The 26,328-nt window shown below is 37.2% G+C and overlaps 1 protein-coding gene across 1 annotated transcript in view; it reads left to right on the forward strand.

The window, feature by feature from the left end:
- The window catches only part of STX18 (syntaxin 18), a 68,488-nt gene that overhangs the window by 18,318 nt on the left and 23,842 nt on the right, over positions 1-26,328 (forward strand). Inside the window, exon 2 of the mRNA XM_074147377.1 lies at positions 17,734-17,801. Coding sequence (XP_074003478.1) covers positions 17,734-17,801 — 68 coding nt within the window. The remainder of the gene's footprint in view (positions 1-17,733; positions 17,802-26,328) is intronic.

Consider the following 26,328-nt stretch of genomic DNA (forward strand, 5'->3'; position numbering starts at 1 on the left):
GATGTCTAAAAACATTGAGCACTTCCAGTAAGCCCCATAGCGCTTTTTCTTTTTTCCTCCTGGCCACAATGGCCTGGAATTCTGGAAATTCTGGTAAAGTTGTTGCTGCCATTCAATGTACCATCAGGCGTTGTAATTGAAAGTAAGGATGGTTGATAGGAATTTCTGAATTTTTAATTTATGTAATAAATTTGTGTTATAGCTTCATAGGAAAAGGCTACTACATCCAGGATGCTGAATCGTTTACTTGTGCTCCATTTCACTTTATAAGGCTTCAGTGTTGCACAGAACTTCAGAAACGGAAGATTTTAAAACAACAGCTAAAATGAGTATGTTCTGAGAGTAAACTAAGGCAGTGCCTTTAGTCTGCAGGTTACCTGAAATAAAAAGTCTAGATTTTGCACTGTGTTTAGTCTGATCTAGATAATTTTAATTCTAAGGTGTAGTGACACTCCTCCTCTTACCCCAAATGCCAAGGCTACTAACGGTAATCGTTAAAAGTGTAATGTCTGCTATAATACACAAAAATTGCGTTACATAAAAATGGAAAAATGACTGTTTCATCGTCTCTCTCAAGATTTTTCAGGAGCTTATCAACTCTCTGTTTGTCCCAAGTGAAGGTTGGTTGCTACCATTCCACCTCTTTGCTCATTAGCAAAAGGACTTTGTTTTGTGACTGTTGCAAGAAACTACTGAATTTCAGTTGGGCAGTTGCATTCAGCTACCACTGCCTAATAGATTTTCTGCTGTGTGCATTGCATACACTTTATATTTGTAATATAAGTGGGAAAACAGTCAGTACTATTATTTTTTTTTTTAAAAAATCAACTGTGTTTTCAGTTTAATGGAAACTCTAAAAGTGAAAGTATTTGTCCTTCCTGCTTCAGTGGGTATTTTTGTGTTGCTGTTTTCAAAGCAGATTACTTAAGTCAGCTCTTACAATTGTACATTTGTCCTCTGCCTCGGAACACATGCTCTGAGCCAGGCGGAGAGCACACATCTTTTAACTGCCTCTGTTCAAGTAAATGCATTTAATTTTCCTTCTAGGATTGTTTTTAAATCTAAAGGGAACATTAACTATTATAAACCCTGGACTGGAGTTTGGCAAAAAATAGTGGCTCTTCATGATCCACCCCATTTTCTCCTGCTGCACTCATTTAAAAAGAATAGCTTTCTTTTGCCTTCATTTGTTACTTCCAACTCTTACTTTTCGACAGCGTGTGCTTTTATTTCTGGCTCCGAGTGTCATATTTTCTCACAATTTTAGTGTTACTGACTTTTTATTGTTGGTATTTTCTTCTTCATTTGCACTCCATTTGATTTCTTTGTTATTGTATTTGTTTCCTGATTTTTCTACCAGCACATATTGCAGAATTAATAGTTGCTTGTTTATTTAAATAGTAAGAAAACTTTAACTGCAGGAAGGATAAATTGGTTGCCCACAAATATCTGGTCAGTTGTTTTACTCTTTTTCTACAGGAGAAGACAGGCTTACTCTTTTTGTTGCTGTCTAGTTTGTCTTATAAGACAAAGAAATTAAAAGGAAAAGGGCAGTCCATGTGAAGCTCTAATCTATATAATTATTTTTTCCTTTGTCTTTTTTTCCCCTCTCTTGTCCAGCTCCTGCTTTTTGGACTTCTTTCCTTTTCTTCACTCCATCCAGATCATTAATTAGTATTAATAATGGCTACTAACTACAGCTTATTGATGCTCTCGTCAGGTCAGACAGACACTGGAGTTGCTTACTGCAGGAACAGTATTTGAATCGTTATGAAGGGGACTGAATAACATTCAGGACAAAAAAAAAAAAAGAAGAAAAAAATACCTTCAAACTGGTTTAGCTATCATGGTTTTCAGTCTCTGCACTGCTGCTATACAGTTACACAGCTGTACGGTACATTCGACAATATGCTTTTCCATTGGTATTAGAGGTGCGGGCATTTGAAATTGTTTGTTTCTGTGGGGAAAAATTATAATTTTGGGATTGTCTGGTTCTAATGCTGATGTGCCAAAGACTACAACATGCTATTGAAAACATAAAGTCGCACTAACCCTCTATTTGTTAGCATATATAGAGCATACAGTGTTTTGTTTAGGCTATTTTGGACACTTTCAAGGAGAATATTTTATATCTTAATAGATTTAATTACTGGTTTGGAGGGTTTGTTTCTTCCCCCTATTGACTTATTCTTTGTTTTATTACCCTAAATAAGGGTCCTGTTCTTCCAAGTGTATGCTAGCTTTTGTGTATCTGGTATCTGTCTCACATTTGTACTGAAAATATAATTATTGCTTTAGCCTGGATGTATCTTAGGATGTTTTGAGTTTTTTCATTCTTTACCTAGGACCATGCGCTTCTGCTGCTGTTTTTATTCTCTCTTCCATCTTCAGTTCTTCCCTTCCTTCACTTCTCAGCGTTGCTCTTGTTTTTTCACTTCTATGCTACAGTAGAGCTTTACCAACTCCGGTTCCATCTACTCATGCAGTCAAATATCTGCTTGACATTTACCACGTAATCTTGACCAGTCTTCTTATGGTAAATTCTCTTCCCAGTATTAAGATTAAAATTTTAAGGCTATGAATCAGACTTAAAACGTGAATGCTTAACAGTTGCTAGTGAGATAGGTCCCCAGTGGGGAAGTACCTTATGTTTACCTTTCTGTCTTCTGAAGTACATCATGCTGGTGCATCAGCAGAATATTGAAATACTGATTAAATGTATTTCAATAATACTGAATCATCTGTAACGCAGAGCAGAACTGTGGAGCAATGGTGTGACATCTGTAAATACGGTGTTTGTAACCCAAATAAAAGCTGGAAAACGTAAGATTGCCTCTGCCCTTGATATGAGAGGCTGTTCACAGAATTCATGTAAGAGCTGTGAAACGGTGGTGTGGCAAATTGCAGTAGCATTTTTACCTTGAATGAAAATTGTTTAAAAACCGGTATTCATTTTACAAGACATACTCCTATTTCTACATATGCATATCTGCTGAAACACAAGTATTTTCTCTCCAGTTGTTTTGTTATTTCCCCCCACAATGCAGTAGCATTTAGCCACTGCAGCCCAACCTGGGCAATCTAGTTGTTATGGCAAAAGACAAAGAGGTAACACTGATTTATTTACATTTTTTTTTTCACTGTGTGTGGGTTGGTGAGACACAGTGAAACTGCTTGATGGACACTGAAACTTAACACAGAGCTTCTTAGTAACTCTTAAGACTTCATTTATAAACTGGTAGGCAGATTGTATGTGTTGTTTTAGTTACTTGGTGGTTCCTTCCTGCCCTACATGCTACAGCAATGCCCACATGTAGATTAGCAAAACGTTGTGAAAAGTAAAGCCTCTATGAAAACTGTAACATCTTTGAAATGTTCATGTGTTGAAAAACTGCAATGTTGCCTATAAAATGCATCTTAAAAGTCAGGTGGGGAGGGAAGCAATCCCTGCTTTATTCTTTCTAGAAGATTGCTTCAAGTAAAATCGGAACTCAAATTCATTTTGCAAAATACTGTTTTAATAGATTTTTTTTTTCTTCTGAAGCTCTTCTGATTGATCAGCTTACAGAATAAGCACAATCTCTTTCCTCTTGCTGATATTTAACGTGATCTTATCTCAGTGTACTTAGATGCCGGATAACTGAAGGTGCTCTCACTGCAAAGTGCTTGTGAACATAAATCTGTTAATAAATATGTGTCAGTGTGTGTTTCACCATCCTGCTTCCCAAGATTGTCTCACAGCTGGCTGGGCACTCAGTTGTATTTATACTCAGTAATTTCAGAATGGGGGCTGTGTCACTTTCCTGAGCAGCCATGAAGATAACTCCGTGGTTTACAGCCCTTTCTTCTTGGAGGCCCTTTGGAGTTGGCTGCTGACTGAAACCTCAGGCTTGATGCAGCAGTATGTGGTGGTGGTATGTCTCAGTGCAGATGCTGTTTCCTTTTATTTCAGCCAACTCTTTCCTCTTCTTCTGTCTGTGCTGTTTTTGCCATAGTTTTTGTTTGTTTGTTTTTGTGTTCTCTCCCTGTTTGCACGTTGTGTATTTTCCTTTCTGTGTATGCATACCGTCAAAAAGCTATGTACTACATTAAGGTGTGGGTTCCTATGAATTTGAGGCTTTGTAGAGATAGACATAATGCTTTCAGAATTGAGTAATAGGTTGCAGGGAGAGGTAGCCTATTACCGTAAACGGGCGAGTTAGGTAGGAGAGAGGAATAGACTGGTGTATTTTCAGGTGTCTTATATGGCCTTGCAAAGTTCATTTCATTGAGTCTCTTCTTTCCCATTTGTATTACAAGCCAAGCTTGCTTATGTTTGTGTGAGCCTTGAGTTTGGCTGAGTCTCCCAGATCATTCTCTGTTACAGACTGGGATAAGAGGATCTCCTGTGTTAGCATTGGTTAAGATAATGTATATTTGTGTGTCTTACTACACAGTTGCTTAGCTTGCCCCAATCGCATCCAAGTTTCTTTTCTGCTGACTAATAATAGTGATGTTGCAAGAGCAAGCATTGAATTGGGGCAATATGCTCCAGGTACTAAATGTATGCTATTTTGACATATTTTTCCCATTCCTGCTAAGGATCATTGCTAGACACAGAGGTTTCCATAAATCTCTCTTTGAGGTGCTGGTGAGAGGAATATATAGTACATTCAGTATCATCGGGCTTTGAAGGCAGCTGGAAGAAATAGAACTTTTTCGTGGGAGGGTGCCTGTGTTTGAAGGAGAGAGTTGGGGAAGGATAACAGGAGCATGCAATTTGCCTTTTCTGCAAGATAGGAGAAGGTTACTTTGCTGGGAAAAGTCACCTACAGAGATGACTTTGGAGAGAGCACCTTTAAAATGTTGTAGAGTGTGCTATTGCGTTACCTTTGTTTTCTTGATGGTAAAAGTTAAAGCTATTGAAAGTAACACTTTGATTTCTGGCTGTGAATAAAGAGCCAGGTTCAGGTTTTGCTCAAATGAGGTTTTACAGGGGGAATCTACAGACAAAAGTATTTGGAATAAACCAGTAACTCTGCAGACTGTAGTCTGGTTGGATTGTTAGGGACGTTCTAGAACTGTTCATACACTGGGGTAGAGAATATCATTATTTTATGTATTGGCAACAAAAACCTACTCTTTGAAATCAGTGCTTTTGTAACAGTTCTCTTATATGTTCAGCTGTTCACTTCCTTCTTTAAAAGACCCTCAGCCAAGGAGGTAAGGGCAGTGGCATACTGGAAACTCATCTGTTTATCACAGGCAGTGAGATAAAAATTAAAGTTGGAATAAAGTTTTAAATTATGGGATACACTATGTTTTTCAGCTGTAAGTATCGTAGCAGCTTGCTGGTTTTCAAATTGCAAAGCTGGACAGTGAGTCACCCCTTGTAGAGGGGCTCCCTGAGGACTGCAGGGTTGGTACTCTTGCTTACAAACTTTTGTTAGTCTTTTTAGAAACTTCTGGCTTTTAAGCAGCTTAATTTTCTTTCTTCTTCAGTTATTTATTTGTCATTGTATAATAGATAGAATAATTGGGTTAGAGAATAGAGTTCAGAGTTTAGCTTTCTAGTTCTAAATAAGGCTGGGGGTTTTTTTGTTTTTGTTTTTTTTTTAATTTTCTGACATGGTCTGATAATTTCCTATTGATATGGTTGAGGGAGCTTAGAAGAAGGCCTCATATACAGGTAATGTAACAGCTAGAAGTGCCACATAATAGTTTGTCATGATACATATGGGACTTGGAGAAACGATTTGTTAAGTTGTATTTCTTTTGAAGATTCCTTCTACTATAAACTTGTTTATTTTTCACAAATTCTGTTAAACGTATGTGGCTGCTATAGGTGTTCCAACAGGAAACTATTTCAATCTAATGTGATGTGAAAAACTATCTAGGTTTTAGGCTAGACCTTCTTGAATTGATGTTGTATTGTGAAGCGTATCAGTGTTTCCTCATGGGAACTTCAAGTTCTTTTGCTTGCTTTTTGAAAATACAGCAAATGCTGATGCTCTTTTAGCTCTTACTTAACTGAGCTATAAATATTTAATTATTTTAATTTTTAAGTTCTTTATGCAGTATCGTTGTTTTTGAGGGAATATTTCTTACATTTAACCTCACCTTCTTTAATCTGAAAAGCCTTTAGCTTTTTTCTTACGAGTGACATCTATCTCGAGTAAAATTGAAATACTCAGAAGTCTGAATGCTTTGTTCAAATTGGTTGAGTGTGATTAAATTGTTAGAAGTAGCCCATCAAGTAAAAATCTTACGACTGCATACAAAGCTGTCTGAATTAAAAAACCAGAAACCCAACTTTTATTTGCAATAGCTGTGTTCTGATTGTCATTAAATAAATTATGTTTTACTCTATTTTGTTTAAACTCAAGATTAATTTCTATGGTTACAGTGGATATAAATCTCTGGATTGATTTTAAAAGGGATTGTTTATTCAGAGCAGGGCTGACAGTCTCTCCTTAAGAGAAGCTATTACTTAATTTTATTTTTCTAAGTTTAAATGCTTAAAAAAATATTTGTAATGATACCCCAAAGGCATCATAAAAATGTAAAAATAATTATACTCTAAAATTACCAAAATTACGGGAAATGGACATTTAAAAAAAAAAATCTTACTGAGATGCATGGCTGAGAAGAAGTGAGAAAGGAAAAGTGCCTTACTTCACAACTTAAATTCTTGTCAGGAGTTTCTGCTTTTGGTGATTAAAAATATACTTTTGAATTGTCACCATTACTCAGATGCGAAAGAATAGCTTGATTTCCCTTTTAATTAAAGCTAAAGCTTACTGCTCCCAAATTCTGCAAGTACTTTCTCAGGAGAAATTACTACGTGACTATATACTAGAATTTTTTCAAGTAGAAGTTGTTCTCCCCCGTGGTTTGGGGGGAGAACTATTTTTTTTTTCATAGGCTAAACCAGTTGGCAAATAGATCAAACCCAACATGAATAACATTTTGGGGTGAACAAATGCAGGGGTCCAGAGATACTTTTTCATGCCACGTCACACGTTACCTGGGGAAGCTACCGGTGGTTTGGTAGTTAATAGAAATATGACAGAGAGACGTACTCTAAAGGAAGGGGTTTCTCTCAAACGTTATGGCTGGACGTTGGTCATGTCAGGAGACTCTTGAGTGGGGACAAAGTAAGGTGCCTTCATTCTCAGTGATGCTTCTAGGCCAGCTTGTGCTCTGATAAACTTCCAGCCCTTGCCGTAGAGTTGAGAACCTGTCATGGTTTGCCTTAAGAAATACAAGTGCCTTACAAAATGGTAATTAGGGGCAGGGTGGTGGGAATGGGATAGTATTAGCAGACTGGATTTCAGACTGACTGTGTTAGTATCCCTGTCCGGTCCAAGAGTTATTAAAAAGATTATCCTTTTTTTTACTACTGTTGTTTTCCTTGCCTCATCTCATTTTAGCCAAAATTTTTGCTGTTTTCAGGGTGAGTGGAGAAGAGGTTTTTTCCCTGGGAAAGGAGGAGGGATTTTTTTAGTTTGGCTCTACTTAGTAGGTGCTATAACAGAGGAGGAGTTGCTCACAAAATGCAGCAAAGCGGGCCATTTGAAGTCGGGCTGCACGGAAGAGATCTTCGTGCCTGATTGAGAAACTTTGTCTAGATTTACCGAGGATGTGAATAGCCTCTATCAGCGTGTCACTCCGCATCAGCCACGTAAGGACTTAGAGTGACCAGGGCCCAGTAAATTCTTAAGATTTAGGGCAGATGATCCAGGTATTGGGGTTTCCTGTTACCCTGGGGGGGGGGGGGGGGGGGGGGGGAGAGAAGGGCCTTTTGTCTTAATTTTTTCTGCCAAAACCATAAAGCACTTGGATGAAAATCTTAATGTGTACTGAATTAGCTCATTTCCAGTATATTTATTTGCTTTTGTGCCTGGTCTGTAAGTGTTCTTTAGATAAGGAATCATAAACTTCTCATTTCCGACTGGGAAATGAGATTTCTTGATCCGGTCCAGTGTTTTAATGCGGGGGATAAACTTACTTGGCATAAATGCTAGAGCAGCCACTAAAGTAACGTTTCATCTGTGTAATACAAATGGAGGTGTTGAAACGTAATGAAAGGATTTTTGCACTAAGAATACTATTGTACGAATGATGAAAATCCAAAAGAATACTGGAACGCTGACACAGAACGCTGCTATTTGACAGTGGCGGGGTTTTGAGACAGAGTAAGTGCTGCGTCAGCCCGTGCTGCATCGGTGTAGGTGTATTAGTGTAAATACACCCAAAACGTAGAGCTCCGAGTGCCGAGGGGCTGGCGGAGGAGCGTGGGAGCGCGGCACAGGAGGGGAGCTGCGGTCCGGTGGCGAGGACTTCGGCAGGGCTGGTGCCACGGGCCCGACCGCTCCGGTGGTGCCCTGCGGTGGCTTCTGCCAAAGCAGAGCGGCTTCAGTCCCACGGTGAAGCACGGGCACATGTGACTCTCCCTGAATTGCACTGCAGAAACTTGGATTCTGAGTTTCATAACGATGGTCAGACAGAGTGACCTTTTATTGCTGTGTATCTGTTACATGGGACTGGAAATCTCTTTATGGCGTAAAACATCTTTGAGTCAAGAAAACATAGTCCTAAATGAGCTCAGACTGTGAGAACAAGGGACAAGGAAAATATCTCTTACAGAAAGACACAAGCGAAGCTGAATGCAGTTACTGAAAGGTTGTAAATGGAGAGTTTTGAACAGCAATGGTAAAGGCCAATTACTGCAAATATGGATTTTGACCAGTTTACTTTTATCTCTCAACCAAAACATTCGCCACAATTGTTGGGGGGTTTATATTTTAGTCAGTGAGGTTTTGGATGGTTGTGTAAAAATATAAATGTTAAAGAAAGTTATGATTGGAGTTGGACAGTAAACAAGAAAAAGGGAAATAGTAAGTTTTATTAAAATCAGATGTTGCCTTTTTTTTATTGAAAGTATTTGTTTCCACAGAGAATAAATGAGGACTGGTTACTAAAAACATTTAGCATGCTGTTACATTGTAGAAAGCCTACTGTTAATTTTTTTTCTGGCGGTCAAACCTCATGTTTCTGTTCACTCTCTACAGACCATTTTCAGAATATTCAGCTGTGCTTCTGTGCATGCAGGTATCAAACCAGTGTGTTCTCACAAGACCGAAGAAAACAGTGACAAAATTAACACAGACCTCTTTATCTTAAATTCTACGTGTATGCTAGTTTTCTGGTTCATAATTGAAATTCGGTGTTTATAAGTTATTATCCTATCAAATAAGGTATTTTTTTCCTTTATTTATAAATGCTTGAAATACAAAGTATTAAAATGGTTTTAAAAATACACAATATACTTTAGGATAATTTTAATCTAAAAAAAAAATAAATTCAATGGCTTTAAAATAATTTTTCTGTAAAGTTGAAGTTTGCTGTAGGTACCGTGCACATTTTAAAAACATAGAGCAAGGTCATCCCCAAACAACATCCCAGCAAAACCTTCCTCCAGTGACAATACTGGGTACTTTCAGTCCTTGTTGTGGTCAGTGGGGAACTGGAGTTTTCGAGCTTTTAGGTCTTAATTTTGCTTTACTCATATTAGAAGAGTCTTGAACGAAAAAATAGTTTGCAACTGTGTCACAAAATTCCAAAAATAATCCCTTCATCATACACTTGACCAAATCTTGTACCAACTTATTTTTAAGGAAAGCGTGGTAAGATAAAATTTGAGGCTTTTAGGCTGATAGTTATTTACTACCAAATTTTCCATTTTCTATAATAAGCAGTGAATAAAAAAATCAAAATAACCAAGTGCAGTTCTAAAGTGCACTTCAGAGGCTAAGTATTTCAAATGTGAACTGACAGTAGCAAAAATCAATGAGACAATTTTTAGTATTTATAAACATATGCTAAGTAAAGCAGGAATTTAAAAAAAAAAAACAACAAAAAATATTTTCTTTAAATGCAAACTGTTTTTTTCCTTTAGTATGCAAGACGGTGCTTTTTTTTTTTTTTTTTTTTACATTTTCCTTTTTGCCAGTTTGATATTAAGCAAAAGGAAGCATTTTCTGTTCCAGACCAGCTGTTAAGAAATGGGCTTTGCTTCTTGCTGCAGTTTGGAGGTTTCTTATTCGGTTTGTTAATGATCATTGAATACCGCCTGTGGTATTCTGCAAACAGGTTTTATCTTCCAATATCCCACAATGGCTAATGCAAATTTTTGCAGTGATTGCTTAAAATTTTACTTTGGCTTTATAAAAAAAACCAAACAAACAAATGTTATTTTAAATTAGAAAAATGCAATGTGACAATATTACACGTTATTTTTAAAATCTTTTAAAAAAGATTTGTACCATCTTTACCTTCAGGGGTCAAAATGCCCCAGTCTTCATTTTCATGCCTTTTAATTCAATTAATTCAATTTTGAATGTTATCCCCTGTACCACATGCTTTATTAATACAACGCCCCCATTCTTGATTATGTTAATCCCTTTGCTCTGAATGCAAGACTGCTAATAAAATGCAATCAAAATTTTCCCTGCTCATTGCTGCTGCTGTAACAAATATGCTGATGTAAAGCAGAAACTGAACAAAGTCACAATTTTCCTGAGATTAGAGGTAGCCAGGCTGGCTGTCTCCTCGCCTCCCGCTACCCGCTTCCAGCATTGGGCCACCCCTACGCCACAGTTTAGATATTATTTGCTCTTTTGGGTTTCAGATTACGAGAGCAATTGATCTGCGTGACCTATTTTAGAAACTTTCACGTTTTCTGGGGAAACCTAAACCAAATGTATCCCCTCCAGAGACAAATCAGCTGAAAACCGGGCGGTTGACGTTTTGAGGCAGGCAGTGCTCCTCTGCAATGAATGATGGTAGGACAGCACCACCTCATGGCCCTTTAACAACTCACCATCCAAACCCCCTTTAAATAACAGTTTTTGCACTATTAAATTCAGAGCTAAAGCTTCAGCTCTGAGTTTAATCTTTGGTTGAATTTAATTGGTTTAATCTTTGTTGTCATGTCAGTTTATTAGGGAATTATATCTAATCAAAGGTATTTTGTAGTGGAAAACTTCTCCATAGGAGTCATTTCTGCATCAAAAATTTCCTGACTAGTCTTTCCCAACTGTAATAGTTTAGGTAAGAACAGATGCTCTTAAATTTTAAAATTTATCTAATATAAATTGGGTTTCTGTTTATAGTATCTATTCTGTTTAGGTTTTATGCCAGATTTCTGAAAATGCCTGCCTTCATGACATGTATTAACCATGGAACATTGCCTCTTTATTTTTTTTAAAATATGATTTAGCCATTGGAAACATTTTTTTTTAAGAAAAATGGGCTTATGTGCTTACATCAATTACTGTATCTCTTCCTAGTACTGAGACTGTACTTTTTTTTGGTCACAAATATGCAGTCCCTGTACATCACCTAATGTCTTACTGAAATTCTGAATTTCTTCTGAAATAGGCTACATGTTTGCGTTGACTGTATGTTTGGAATCAAAAACATGATAGGTGTCTAGATATTATAAAAATCCTAAATTTTCTGCTCTTTGCAGAGGGGATTATAGAATCTGGTCACCTTTTCATGAAACCGTAGATGGAATCTATTTAGATAAAATATTTGAAGATCAGGCTTTTTGGATATATAGAAAAATTAAATGTAAGACTTTTTTTCTTTTTTTGTGGCTAATAAGACGCTTCCATCAGCGGTGCTTGTTAGTGCTGCTGAATCAACAGTAAATGCCGTGTCTCCTATAACTTTTGCAAGAGCCTTTCTATTATGTTTTGGGTTTAAGTATTTTTAAAGTTTCCTTTAACAAAGAGCATCTTTTAGAAATTCAGAGTGGCAATCTTGTGTGAAGTGTAACAGTCAATTTTATATGGTAGTAAATAGTTGCTTATTGTTCTGATGGAAGAGTAAACTTGATAAAACGCTATGTTTGTTCAATGAAAATGACTATTCAGCGCTGTCGAATTCTCTCTACAATATGTCACGGGAACCTACTCCAATCATTTTAATCGCAAACAATGCTGCTGCTTCTTGCAGTGGGTTAAACGTATGCAAATTGGAACCTACTGTTTCATGAGTGATCAATTCTTTGTTGGGAGTGGAAAGAAATGTTGGATGTATTGCTAAGATACTGAAGGAAGCAGAGTCAGCGTCTTCGTTCCAAAGTATATGCATCTTTTGAAGATGCTGCTTTGGAGGGAACGCTTTCCTGTTTCTCTTCTTATTTACAAATAGCGCCTGCTCTAAAATCATAAGAAAAATCTCTAAAGACAGGAACATCTACCATTTCTAGTGAAGGCCCCAAGTATAAATAGAGCTGTGCATGCCACCTGTGGTAGCAGATGGCAGCCATTCACAGCTTCCTTTTGTGTTGGATCTGCATTATATGCAATATTTGCTTTTATGTTTTAATAAGAGTTGTTTAAAAAAATCTACAGTGGCAACAAAACACACATATATGCATTAAAGAGGTAGTTTACAATGAAGAGAAACTGTTAAAAGTGCAAACTGGCACCTAAAGTAACTTTAAAAAAGTTATGTTAGAGGGTTTAATGTGAATTTACTAAGTGTTTTTTACTTGGGTGATGCTGATGCTTTTGTTGCGACTGAGTGGAAAACTTCTGCTGCTTCACTGAAAAGAATCAACTGGTTTTTCATGATCAGAACTACACTTGAGGGTTTTAAATCACACCAGGAGTCTCCAGCTTTGGTGCCTCAGTTTAGGAGGTTGTCATGTTAAGTTTCTCAAGTTGTAACTAAATATATCTCCTTTCATGGCAGATACATCTTTTAGGAAGTTCCCTACTCGTGCTGTCCAACTTCTTCTCTCCCTTGTGCTCCTACAGGCATTTGGGGAATTTGAAATGAAAGAAACCCATTCTTTATATTTGGTCTTAAGCATTATTAACCACCATTTCCAGAAGAATAATTAAAAAAAAAAAGTCATTTTGGTGTCTCGTGTTGACCTCCAAGGGAGTGCCAGTGGGAATGGGAAGAACAGAGGGAGAGCCTGGAGTTCCATAAGTGGTCTTCTTGTCAGAGAGAAGATAACCCTCCCTGTTCTGGTAGTGAACAGAAGCTCGAGAACATGCTGTTAGTATAATGACATAACTGATGTTGGCAATATTAGGTGGAAAGGCATTTCTTTCCCATGATTCTCATAAAAATGTCAGTTATGTCTGGAAATTCAGTAGGGTTCTTTCCCATGAGATAAGTTAATGTAGTGCAAGAGTGCTGCAACTATGAAGAGTGTTTCTCCAAGCCCTCCTATTCCTTCAGGGGGAAAAAAGGAAATAATTTCATTATTTCGAGGTTGAAGAAGGCTTATTTCCCTGCTCCAGACTTTCAGAGAAGAAGAAAGCTAATTTCCAGAGGCAGAGAATGGGAACCATGACAAGAGGTGGATACTCATGTGTGTTTGTGCTTCATCTTCAAATTGCTTTCATATATTCTTTTGATGGCTCTGTCAACCGGTGCTATAATTGTTTTGAAAACAGGCTTATACAGCAAATGGGAAGTTGCAGTTAGGATGGATGGGTAAATGGAGTGGAAAAAAAAAGGATATGCTGAAATGCAAGTGGGATTTAAAATTGTTCTAGGTCTACATGAAAGATTAATTAGAGAAGATACAAAAAAATTAGCCCTGAGGCAGTAAAAAGCAGGGGGGGGAGAGAGAGAGAGACTGACTGACCAAGAAAGCTGGGGCGGAAGGGAAGACCGTAGGGATAAAGTCAGGTTTGGCAAAATTCACGAGTTAACTAATAGCATTAACACAGACACACACACAAGTTAAAATATTCTTTAGCTATGTAAATAGAATTAGGAAAAAAGTGGATTTGTCATACAGCCGGACTATAAATTAGCAATAGTTTAGGCATGGTCTCCAGACTAAATTAATAAGGAAAAAGCCATGGACCAGCAGAGTAAAAGCAAGGCATGTACTGGGAACCAGAGCACAGAATTGGAAATCTGTACAAAAAACTCAGAACTTCAGTGCAGTCAAATTGTGGTTATCGGATAATCTCTGGGTTGGGTTGAGACACAGTGGATTTGAGAAATCCCAAATTCTGAAGACAGCTATTTTTAATGAAAATGCATCGAATTGAAGATGGTACCATTTGATAAGAGGGAAGTAAATTTAATGCCTATAATTAAGTCAGCTGAGGGAAACTGTTAATGGCATCAGCAGGGCCTGACCCAGAAGTGCTCCAGGATTCAGAACAGAGTTTAAGGGGAAAAAGATAAATAGAAAGCAAGACACAATGCAGTATAATTTGCTATCTTACTAAAAATAGGGTGTGCCCAACCAGCTGGATGCTTTAAGAAAATCTGCTTTTCCTTCGTTAAGGTGACCTGGTGTCTGATGGTAAAGTGTCTGATAATAGGAAGTCTAGAGGAGATTAGCAGAGAAAATATTAACTGAGTAAGATGAATAAGCAGAAGCAATGCTTCTGTGCCAAAAGAAGGGTTGTGCTGAAGAGAGGTTAATAGTGGAATTACTTTTTGCATTCCCCAAAGTAAGAGCAAGATGAGTTTTAAAATCAATCCCAGAGTAAGATGGAGGAGTAAAATTTACTGATGAGGGAATGCCGAGAGGGAGGAGCATCATACATTACAGCAAGTGCTGAATGACTCTGGGGTCTGGAGTTGTGGGGAGAAGAAACTTATTCTACTGCTGAACTTCTATTTAGAGACCGAAACAAAGAATAAGCTCAAAACTAATCAATGAGAACAGTAGAAGAAAAGATATTTCCAACTTCTAGTCTTCTGCATTGGGAAAAGATGGATACAAACTGGAGCAAATGCAAAGGATAGTTAGGGATTAGGCAACCTCAGAACTTTCTTGGGAGAAGAAACTAAAAGCTTGGGGTTGTTTGTCTGGGGCTACAGAATTTAAGAGGGAGGTAGGATTATTGTCGGTAGACTCAAAAACACGGGCAGGGAAGCAGAGCTTTTAAGAGAAAGGACTGTTTTGAAGCAAGAACAGATGGATAGAAGTTGGTAATCAGTAAATCTTGAAATTTGATGGTTCTTATTCATAATAAGAGCAGTAGGGTTCTAATAGAGCCATTCAATTGAAAGAGGGAGATGCTTTATTAGCTTCAGGCTGGAGCTTGATAACTTTGTAAAGAGTATATGGTGTGCCTCTGATAACCCCAGAATAATTGCAGGCTGATGACACTGGAGATATTTTCAACATTTATTTTTTTTATAATCAGGGATATTTTGAGTCTGCAGAAGATAAAGCATTGTAAAAAAAAAAAAAATCTTTTCTTTTTTAAATAAAATTTACATTCTCTGTTATGCTAGTGAGACCTTTTTCCTAAAAATTGTTTAATGTTGTTGATATGGTGAATTAAAATGAGTTGAATTAAAATCTATGCCAGTAGTACATGGTAAAAAAAGGCAAAAGAGAAATAACAGCAGTGCGGGATCGCAGAAGATGCAGTTAGAATTTGAGGAAAAGTAGAACAAGAAGTCTCACTTCTGATGCAAATCTTGGGAACTAAGAGCTTGATGCGAGTATGGGCATAATGGTGTCATTCTAAATTCATGAAAATAGCTTTACAAATGAAGGAGAGGCAAAGTGGGGTCAGTGCAATTCAAACACATGATGACAATTTTAGCCTAAATAGAATGCTCTTTGTGACTAGATGAATTAATTACTGTAAGACAGTGTTCTTGCTTGTCATTCTGATTCTTTCTGCTTGTTAATCACTCCTAAATTGTAGCTATTGCAGTAATATTAAGATTTATTACTTATGAAGTTTTGCTAATCTCTTTTCTAGTTAAGTGTTTGTTCACATATAAATATAAATGTTTTGAAATGTGTGCCTTATCTTACATTTCTACTCTTTGTCCTCTGTAGTACTTTCTTTCTGCCTATTAAGTATTATTGTTCTACTGAAACACTGTATGACTGTTTTAAATGTTTTGCTTTCGTAGTCAAGCTTAATTTACCTATTCAGCAAATTTCATGACATACCAAGTCTGAGCTAAGGAGATTAGTATACAAAAAATAACTCCCAGTGGTGATGAGAAGGAACATCTGTAGAATGGTTTAGCTTATTCTTTGTGCCTAGTTGATCTTGTAGTGATTTCAGTATTTCCCTTCTTACTGCTTATGACGGTGCTAACACACTTTAGGAGACTTTGACTCTACTGGAGGTACTAACAGAACTCAGTTTGCTATGAATGGGTTGAATTTCCCATCCTGTTAATCACGTGGAAAACTTTAAACATGAAAACTGGGAAAATTCTTATCCAATACAGTGAGTTGCAGTAAAAATAAAACAGAGCAAATGATAATAGGGAAATGTACGTGTATTCATTTGTACAAGGAAACACTTATTTTTAGTTGTACAAATCACTGCGGTCTTACTAAGTACATTTTTTGCTCTTTTATTTCAAAGAGCTGCTGATCGTCTGAAAAAAATAATTGGGGGAATTAATCTTCTATTTATCCAAACTATTCTGTGTTCTTTCTCCGTGGTTTTTTTGTTTGTTTAATTACAAGGAACATTTGCATGAAAATAGGATTTTAAGACTTGAACAGCTTCTGATGCTTTTTCCCAGATACATGGGGTAAACTGCATTTATTGTACTTGTAAACTAAAACAACTATTGTTTTGTAAAATTCCTTGTATGCTTTTTTACTCTGAATTATTAATGAATATTTGAGAATATGCTTTGGAAACGTTCCCCCTGCATCCCCCTTGAAAATATATACCACTAATGTATATAATTCTCCCCCTTCCTCCTCCTTCTTCATCATGTCTCCTTCAGGACCTGCCAAGGAAGTCATACTGATAGTCATTTCATTTCTGTGGGCAATTACACTTGATTTCTGCAGTTCTTCCATTCTCTAAGATAAGCAGCATCTTATGCTACACTAAATCTTTTTAATCAGACTACAGTTTGCAGAAGTTCTTTCAGATTTTTAGGAGGTTTTTTCATCTTTTCAAAGGATCTTTGTAAAGACTTTTAATAAAGAAAAATCAAGTGGAATTTTAGCAAAATGTATCCACAGTGAAGTGGAAATCAAGAGATAGAAATTTGATAGGGATGTATGCTCTGGCAGAACTTGCTAATCGTTATCAGATGACAGAGATACTACTTTAGTTTGGTCATGAACTGGTCACTCTATTCTGGCAAAATAGAAAGGAGAGGGACAGCACCTCGTTCTACAAGTTCTAGTAACTGAACTTGAATATTTATATCATATCTCATCAGTAAAGTGTTTAGTACTCTCTTGCGTGATCTTCTAAAATGAATTTATTTTCTAAAATGTGCATTAGGTTTGGGATTACCAGTTAGATAATGTTTTGTGTTATTGTTATCATGTTTAATATTCTTAATGTTTAATATTGTGGTTATGTGTAGTGTTTAGTTTTGCTTTTTGTATAGAAGGTGTATTTTTACTCTTCTCTGAGTGGTACTTTCATACAACAGATCTTTTTTAGATTATTTTTATGTATTGACTCCTTGCAAAAAGTGAAAATTCTACTATAAAAGAGTAAATTTTATGATTCCATTTAATTACAGAATAAATGTTACAATTTGATATTTATCTTAGAATCATAGAATGGTTTGGGTTGGAAGGGACCTTAAAGATCATCTAGTTCCAACCCCCCTGCCGTGGACAGGGACACCTCCCAGTAGCCCAGGTTGCTAGTGGAATATTGAGGTGTGGAATACTGAACTTTAAACATAAAAGTAATCAGATACCTGGCTGAAGTTTAATTATGATTTCTATTCATTTAGATTTCTCATATTGGAAAGCTGAAAGATTTTCTTCTGCAACACAGAAAGGATTACATTAATGCTTACAGGTAAGTGTGCGTTGTAGATTTATTTATTTATTTTCTCTTCAGCCATTAGGAAACATTCGAAACTGCTATATCTGCTTACTTGCTGACAGCTTTAGTAGTAGGATTTTTAGAAGAATAAAAGACAAGTTTGCAGGTTGGTGTTAGAAAGAAAAAATAAGACTGTCTTGGGATCTGTAGATATAACAGTCCTAATGAATTACTAAATCAAGTTATCCTAAGATCTAAATGTTACTTCAACTTGTATATTGGTGAACTGAGTACAAATAATCATATCATTTGAGAAACTAAAAACTTGCTTTTTAATGAAGCTCGTTACATGCAAACTTACTAGTCATATTATGGGTTGCGCAATATTTCTTTCCAGAAAGAGAAAATACTTCATAGGTATCTCCACTTAACTAACTTTGCTGTTGTAAATAGAAGTTTAACAGTTCCAGTTGAACTAATCACCGGTTTATTTTATTTCATACTGTAGAAGTGGGTTTGTGACACGCTTATGACTGCTATAAATATTTATTTGAAAAAAGTAGATATCCTCTGCATGTCTTCATAGTGCAGACCCCACAACATCCAACTAATCATTCTTTTCCTTCCTTCTCAGTATGTAGTTATGTCTAAAGTAAAAAATGAACAGTGCAACGTAAATACAGTGAGTGCTGTCTTTTGGAAAAATGTATTTGTGAGGGGAAAAATGCTCACTGAAACTGCCTGGCCTTTGTCATACTGTCATTTAAAGCAGGTTGGTCTGCCACCCTGGTTGTGCAGAGGGAAAGGCGTGTTCTCCCAGGTTCTGGGAAAGAATCTGATTTTGAGATTTGCAGTTCAAAACCACAAGTTTTTAAAATTCCAGCCAGGTGTAAAATTGGAAGAACATAACAGTGTATGCAATGCAGAATGCATCCTGATTGGGATGTTTTAAAGAACTGGGATGCACTCATTATAAAGAAACCAATGAATTTGTCCCAAGTGAAGTTTCCACTTCAAAGAGAATGTCAGCAAGTCGTTCTTGAGGTGACAAGGGTGGATCATGGTGGTAGTGCCCTTCTCTGGGAGAGGGTTTATCACTTAAAGCAACTAAATAGCTTTTTTCCACCATCATCTGAGAAGCACACAGCCCACTTGGTTGGAGTCTTTTTTTGGGGAGGGAGGGCAGAGGTGAGGTTGTATATCCAAATACAGTGTAGGTGCAAGGTAAGCTCTCACTTTTAAAGGATCTTCTGAAATGTCACATTTTTCCCATGTTATATTTCTCCAGTCCCTCAACATAATTGCAGTATTGCATGGGGTGAGTCAGCCCTGTCTGCATTCCGATTCTGCCACAACCCTGACTAAAGCTAAGCTGTTGCTGCAATCAAGGTAGAGAAAATGCAGTCTAAAGTCATCTTGGGTTGAAGACACTGAATCCCAAATCAATTTAATACCTTTCACCAAAAGGGTTCGCAGGTGGGAGTGTCAGTTCACCGTGCGAGGTGTATGTGGAACTGCTTTTCCCAGCAGCAAGTGGAAGTAGGGTGCAGCTACATGTTCTGGCTAACTCTCTGCTTTTCGGTTCCTGTTGGAATAGGTCATGAGCAACACTAGGTGGAGCTACCAATTTGCTGCTGAAGTAACTATTTTTACTGCGTGAAAGCTTCATGTGAATGCATAAGCTGAGAAACTGCAAATAATTGCAGTAAGAGCAAACAGTAGCAGTTAAATTTTGAGTACTATTTGTATTTTATTAACAGCACTATGCATAAAATTGAAGTGATAAGAGGAGCAAAAATGTGTCCAAGCTATTTTGGTTTCTAAAAGTTTTTTTAATGTTCTTGTAAACTCTATTTTAACCAGTTATCATGGTAATTCTCAGTGATTTTCACTCCCCTATAGCTCAGGTATTAACTAAGGAGAGGAAAAAAGAACTGTTGTGTCCCCCAGATCTCATCTGTGATTGCAGTTGATCCTGTCCTTAATGGTCACACTTAAAATAGATAGTGCTGTCAAATTCCATACTACAGTGCTTATGCTGTCGTACTTTGTGAATGCAAAGAAGATTACAGCATCCATGCTGTCAGTCTGAGTCTTAGCAAATGCCTTGCTCATTCAAGATAGCAGTTTTAATAATTTTTCAATACATAAGCTACTGCATTTGGGGAAAATTTTTAAACAATTTAATAGTAAAAGGCTGTGCTGGAATTTATGTAGAAGGATTAATTTTGTTAATGAAATTTGACTACTCTGTATTTTGTCAATCCTGCTATTTGTTTTTCAACTATAGCACAACATGTTGGTGAAATTCAGCTTTTGAGTTACCAAGTTGAATTATAGTTTGCATTCTAAAACTTCTTCATAATGTGTTACATCCAAGTCCTTGATTGCTTCTTTGACCTTACTTTTGCAGACTATAAATTCTTTATTAATAGAGTTTTTATTTTTGGCATACATAAAATATCCTGCTACAGAGGGGGTGTCTTTAATTCATTTTTAGAGAAAGATTTTTAGCAATGCAAAAGACAACTGGAAGAAGGGTTAATTGAAACTAAGGCCCTGACCCATTTTATCAAACTTTAAATATTTAACTGTAATACCTAAATTGAGTTCAAAAAGCTCAAGAATTAGTAATTGCTTATTCACCACCTTCTTGATTTGAGTGTTAGCTATAAAATATGCAAATGGCAAAACACGTGAAACTAGCGATGCCGTGACCTAAGCTTGCTGACCTACAAGCAGTTGCACGTTCATCCTCTCCTGTTTATCAGGATTCATTTGCTTTCTCTTACACCTTGGTTTTCAGCTTGCTGCAATAAGGAACTTTTCTGATTTGTCGTCTTGCCTGTTTTGTTCTGTCTACCATGATTCTCTCCTCGGGATAGAACTGCAGAGAGCTGTAGCAGTAGCAGAGATGTGGAATCATCTTCCACTGACAGCGTGTGTTACGGTGGAAAGAAATTTGAAACTGGCCTGTTAGAAAACTCTGATTTATGGAGGGGCACATACAGAAGTTCCTCCTTCAAACTTCTCTCCAAATGTATGGTTATTTCTTATCATTTGGCTTAAAAGTTGGGGTTTGTATTCATCTTAAGATCTGTGGCAATAATAAAGAAAACTTGGGCTTTCTCTAAAATGCACATTTTAAGGAAAAATAATACATAATGAAAACTCTGAATGAGTAGCAAAGCCTATGAGTGACTCATGTTTTTATCGGTTACACCTACTAAGGGAAGGACCACTAACGGTATGTACCATTGCTTTTATTTAAGAGTAGAGCCTTGTCTTAAAGAAAAATAACTTAAATTATTTAAATTATTTTCTTGCTGGCTTCATATACACATTTCAAACCTAATGAAGCCCTTTGGGTATCATACTCGTGATCAGTGAACACATTCAGTGGCAGGGTATTTCATAAGAAATGTGTAGCTAAATCATGGGACACTGCATCATCAGCTATATGTGGGTGCTTTTTTATTTTTGCTTATTAAGCAAACTGTGATCACTCCTTTCAGATGAGGATTGTTACTCACCTTCCCATTTTTAGTGTATGACGGCTGTACGTTCTATATATTCTTCCACTCAGTCCATTGGCTGTAATGAATTCCTACATTGCTTTCTACACCGTGCTGTAGACTGAGATCCTGTCTTCAGTCTTTGGTAAAATGTCTGACGTTTTGTCTGTGAACAACTTGTGCTTTTGCTTTTCATCATCGGCTCCTTGGTTTTGATCATTGAACCACCAAGACAGCTTGTATGTTTGTGTTATATATAGGTTGAGGAACTAGCTGTAGTGTCCTGACACTTGGGAATTTGAAATGATCCTCTTGGGATTCCTCCACAGCCTCCAGTTTCTCTGGAGGATCTTTCAAGGTTTAGACAGTTTAAAGACCGTAGTTACTCCTACTGTTTTAATCAGACATTGGAAAAGAACTGAAAGAATTCTAGATTTTGGCCACAGAACACCTTGTACTTCTCAAAGAAAATCTTTGGGAGAAGAGCTTTCCATCTGGGATTGTTAGACATCTAATTTATTGTCTTTTGCAACTGCAAAGATACTGGCTTATTAGAACTGGTTTATTTCAGCTTATTGCTTCTCTCTCTTTTGTAATATGTTGTTGGAAGAAAATCAAGTTTTTTCTGCTTGATTTGGTGTCTTTATTGAATCAGTAAGCAGAAAATATTTTATGCACCAGCAGAAAGAGTTACTAATTCCAAGAGCTGGTGTAACACCTCCATCATCTGTGGTTCCTTGTGCTTTGCCAGCAAAATAGGATCATAGAAATGACAGGCTGGAAGGAGCATGGTGACACATTCAGAAAGAGAATGACTAGGCCATTCTACCACCATGTTTTGCTTGCTTTTAGATATTTGTTTCAGTGGAGGTTCCATATCCTCCCTCTGCTTTTTCCTGTTTCTGTACCCATGCTACTAGAATTTGATTTAGTTTACACTAGCTTGTTTTGATTTCTCCTCCTCAGTCTCTTCTAGTATCAACAATTATGGTGTATTTGGGTTTTCATACGTGTTCTCTTCGATCTTTGGTCATACATTTTCCTCTCCTTTGGACGCTGTTCCAGTTGGTGTTGCAGTGAGGGGCTGAAATGAAACAGAATTCCAGCTGAGGCCTTGCCCAAAGCTAAGGATAGCAGAAAGATTACCTCTCATTCCTACTGGATTATACTGCATTTATGCATCCCATTGTGATGATGACTTTTTATGCAACAACATGTTTTTATGTTTGGTTTGTGGTCCAGTGCGATCCCAGATGACTTTCTGAAGAACTGTTCCCTAATCAGTTGTGAACCCACAGAGAATGGGCAAGATAATTGTTCCTGCTGCAACAAAGAGCCTCTGACCATTCCTTATTCAAATTCTTCATGTCATTTCTCCAAGTTGGCGGTATTATTTTGGAGTCTTGTTCTCTTGATACAGATTTAATTCACTTAGCTTTATGCCTCTGCAAATGTACTAAGTGTGTACTCAATTCTACTTCTAAGTTGTTAATGAAAGTATTAAATACCATCAGATTCAGGACAAACCCCTGTGAAACACAACTCGGTGTGTCCTTCTGTTTTGGTATATAACTACTCCAAGTTCTGCTCTTCAGGCAGTTTCACATCCATATGGTCCTTGTTTCTAACATATTTATTCGCTGGTAGCTTATGAGAACATCATGTGAGATGGTAACAAAAGCTCCAGTAAAGAGAAGTTATATAGCAATGAATGCTTTTCAACCATCCATAATACCTGTTATTGCATCCCAGAAGTAAATTACACTGCGTATGACTTATTCTTGATACATCTTGGCTACTGGTTATCTTTTTGTTTTTCCCTAAGCGCTTAAAAATTGTTTGATTATTTGTTCCTATATTTTCCTAGGCTGAATGGTCTATAAGTCCTCTGTTGTGTTTTTTTTCTTAACACTATTTTTTAAAGGAAGTTGCTATACTTCATCTTTTCATCAACCTAGCACTTATTTGTTCTCCCCTAGTTCTTGGCATTGAGGATACATCCTTTCATTTGATGCATTTCCTGTTTTAGGTGTTTCTCTTAGTAATACTTGCAGAGTAATCTCTTGTTATCATTGACGTCTCTTGCCAGTTGTGTCTCATCCTGCACTTGACCCTTTTCTGATTCTGTCCCTACGTGCTGTGTTCCTTTACACTTGTCAGTAGCACTCAGCCCTAATCTGCATTTTCTGCGTGCTGGGTTTTGTGTTTGAGCCCACTGAAGAGCTCACGCAGTAGTTAAGTTGATCTCTTACTGCATTGCCTATTCTTCCTTTTCATCAAGGGCAGAATTGCAAATTATCGTAATGTCATTTTTGTATGAAAACTACTAGTTCACATGAATTCTTTTCTGTTCCTTTTTTTGTTTCCCTTTTCTATGTGATTTAAGCTACTAATTTTTCTAACCTATTGAAGTCTGCCTACTTGATGGCCACCGTCTTTATCTTCAGCCACCTTCTTAAAAATCAAAAATTGCCCAACTTGCCTTCCAGCCCATTTCTCATGAAGCTTTCTCTTACTGATTAGGATAAAACTCTAGAAGAATTTCTTTTCCCCCTTTCTCCCTTCTTTTATCTGCATGCATTACCCAGTGTTTGTCTTGGCTAATTCTTCTAATTGCTTCTGAAAAACCTGGTTTGTTTGACAATTCTTGATGTAGTGATGTATCAGCCTATTGCTGTGACACTGCCACTGCCCTTCTGAGCAAGTACCTGCATCTCTGCCATACAAGGCACAGCTGGATTTTATTTTGGTTTTGTTCAGTTGTGGTTTTTCTTGGTGTGTTTTCATTTTTCCTTGGCCTGTTCTTTTTAAATGAATGGTTCTTTCTATGGTAAGGCTAGAGGATGGTGATTAGATGGATTTTCAGTATAATCTCTATGTGCAGATTTACTGGGGAGTGCAATGGGGGCTACGGTACCCTGTTAGTACTAGTGGATGCCATATGTGTTTTGACGTAATGGGATGGGATTCTATGACTCCATTCTTGCCTTTCCAAGGAGGTTGGGTTTCAGGTATCCTTGCCTCCGAGTGGCTTGACCAGCTCTTGTTCAAAAGCTCTGGTACCAGACGCTATGTTAGATGTACACAGTTATAACAAGAGAAGTATTCTATTTCTTCTTTTACTGGATTAAGCTGCGTTTTACTAACAATGAAGTTGTGAAACTCGCATTTAAGAATTCGATCTACCATAATTTTGTATTAGCTACTATGAAAAGTAACTGAACAACTCATTTCCCAATGTTAAAGCTTTTACAGTTATCCTCAGTATATCACTATATTACTACTAGTTTCACTGTTAGTAAAAAATAAAGTGTGCCTGAGGCAGGTTTTTTTCATATATATTTGTAAGTTTGATTTAAAAGAAAATTCTGGTTTGCATTTTGTAATCTTTATTTTACCTTGTAATGTTAAAAAGTGAATTGAAAACATAGAACTCTGCAAGTACCACAAAGCTGGGCAGGGTATGAGAACCTAGATACATAAAGACAAGAACATAAAGATAATACTCTGTTCAGTAGCAGACCAGCCAGGACTTATTACTGTAATCTGAAATAGAAGAGTGGAGATTTTTTTGCTTCATCAAGGGGCTATCATGAAGCTGTCCTCATTTACTCCATCCTCATTTTCTTTCTGAATCCCTGTGCCCTAACATGCTCAAGTAACTGCCTAGGCGTGGATTGCAGAACGATGTTGTGTATTATCCCACACCAGACGATCTTAACGGTCCCCTTCTCTCTGGGCCTGCGCAGAGATGGATGTAAGAATGGATTTTCTGGCTTTACATGTGCGGAGAACTTGCTCATGCCACAGACTAGTAATAAAAAGCCCCATCTACATAAGCTGTGCAAAGGGAGTGGGAGAGAGATCTGTCCTAATATATTTAACAGTATGAGTTATCTTATATTGCATACATGACTATCAATGTGTTATCTTAACCAGGCTGTGGAAAGCCTTTCCATCAGATGTCTCTAAAATCGGACTATTTCAAATCTTTCATCATTCAGAAGCTGCTTTCTCAGAGCGTATGAATTAGAGTTACAGCTTAGAAGATCTCTGATTACAGTTGCAATAGGGGTTTTGCCACAGATTTATGAAACCCATCTGTCCAGACCAAAGAAGGGCAATTCAGCTAATAAAATGTAAGTGGAAACACTATATATGACTGCTTTTCTGTAAGTTATAAAAAATAATTTTATAGCATTTAGAGTAGTTTTGATGAGAGGGGGGAAAAGCATCTTGATGTTTAGAAGTCAAATACATGACAAGGTTGGAAACAAATAAGTGAAATAGGGAATATTACTTTTAATTAGTTTGCCTTACTGTTTGCTGGCTAATCTGTGCTTGTGTACTAGCTGGCCAGTAAGCAGAAACTAATTTTCAAGCCAGATGAACCATATGCTGCTTTTTTCCTGTGCAATCAGTCACATAGGATGGGAATGAAGACATTAATGTCCCTGAGTATTAGACCAAAGAGAAAGCTTAAAACTTTGTGGAGGAGATGTGCTGGGAGACCAGCACTGACGGTATGTTGAAGCTGCGGGAAGGAGCTGGTGGTTTTGTATGTGATGAGAGATGATGAGATGGGGTGATGTGAATTGGTTTTAGGGCATTCCCACGGCAGGGATTGCAGCAGACACGGGGAAGGTTTGGCGTTATTGCAGTGAAGTGTGTAAGATCTCTCTAAGGATATCAGGCTGGCTTTGCCAATTGAAGATCCCTTCTTTTTACTTGTATTATTGCATTAATATAGTTGCATTATGCAGACCTTGAACGGGTGGGGAAATCTTCACATGTAAACGTAAATCTAAATTAAAATGAGGGAATGAGCTAAGGCTTTCTTTCCTGTTTTAAAAGGCAAATATAATAAGCTGTGATGACTGTATCATCAGGAAACCCAAGATGAACATAAGATAAGTTGCTGTAGCAAAGTTTTATCATCCTGTCATCTATGGCTGTGGAAACACTGTTAAATACCTTTATAAAGAGGCATTTCTGGTGGTTATCTGCAGGGTGTTAATGTTTTACTGAGAGGCCTCCATTTTTTT

The sequence above is a fragment of the Numenius arquata genome, chromosome 5 (genome assembly GCF_964106895.1).
Source record: "Numenius arquata chromosome 5, bNumArq3.hap1.1, whole genome shotgun sequence".
NCBI lineage: Eukaryota > Metazoa > Chordata > Aves > Charadriiformes > Scolopacidae > Numenius > Numenius arquata.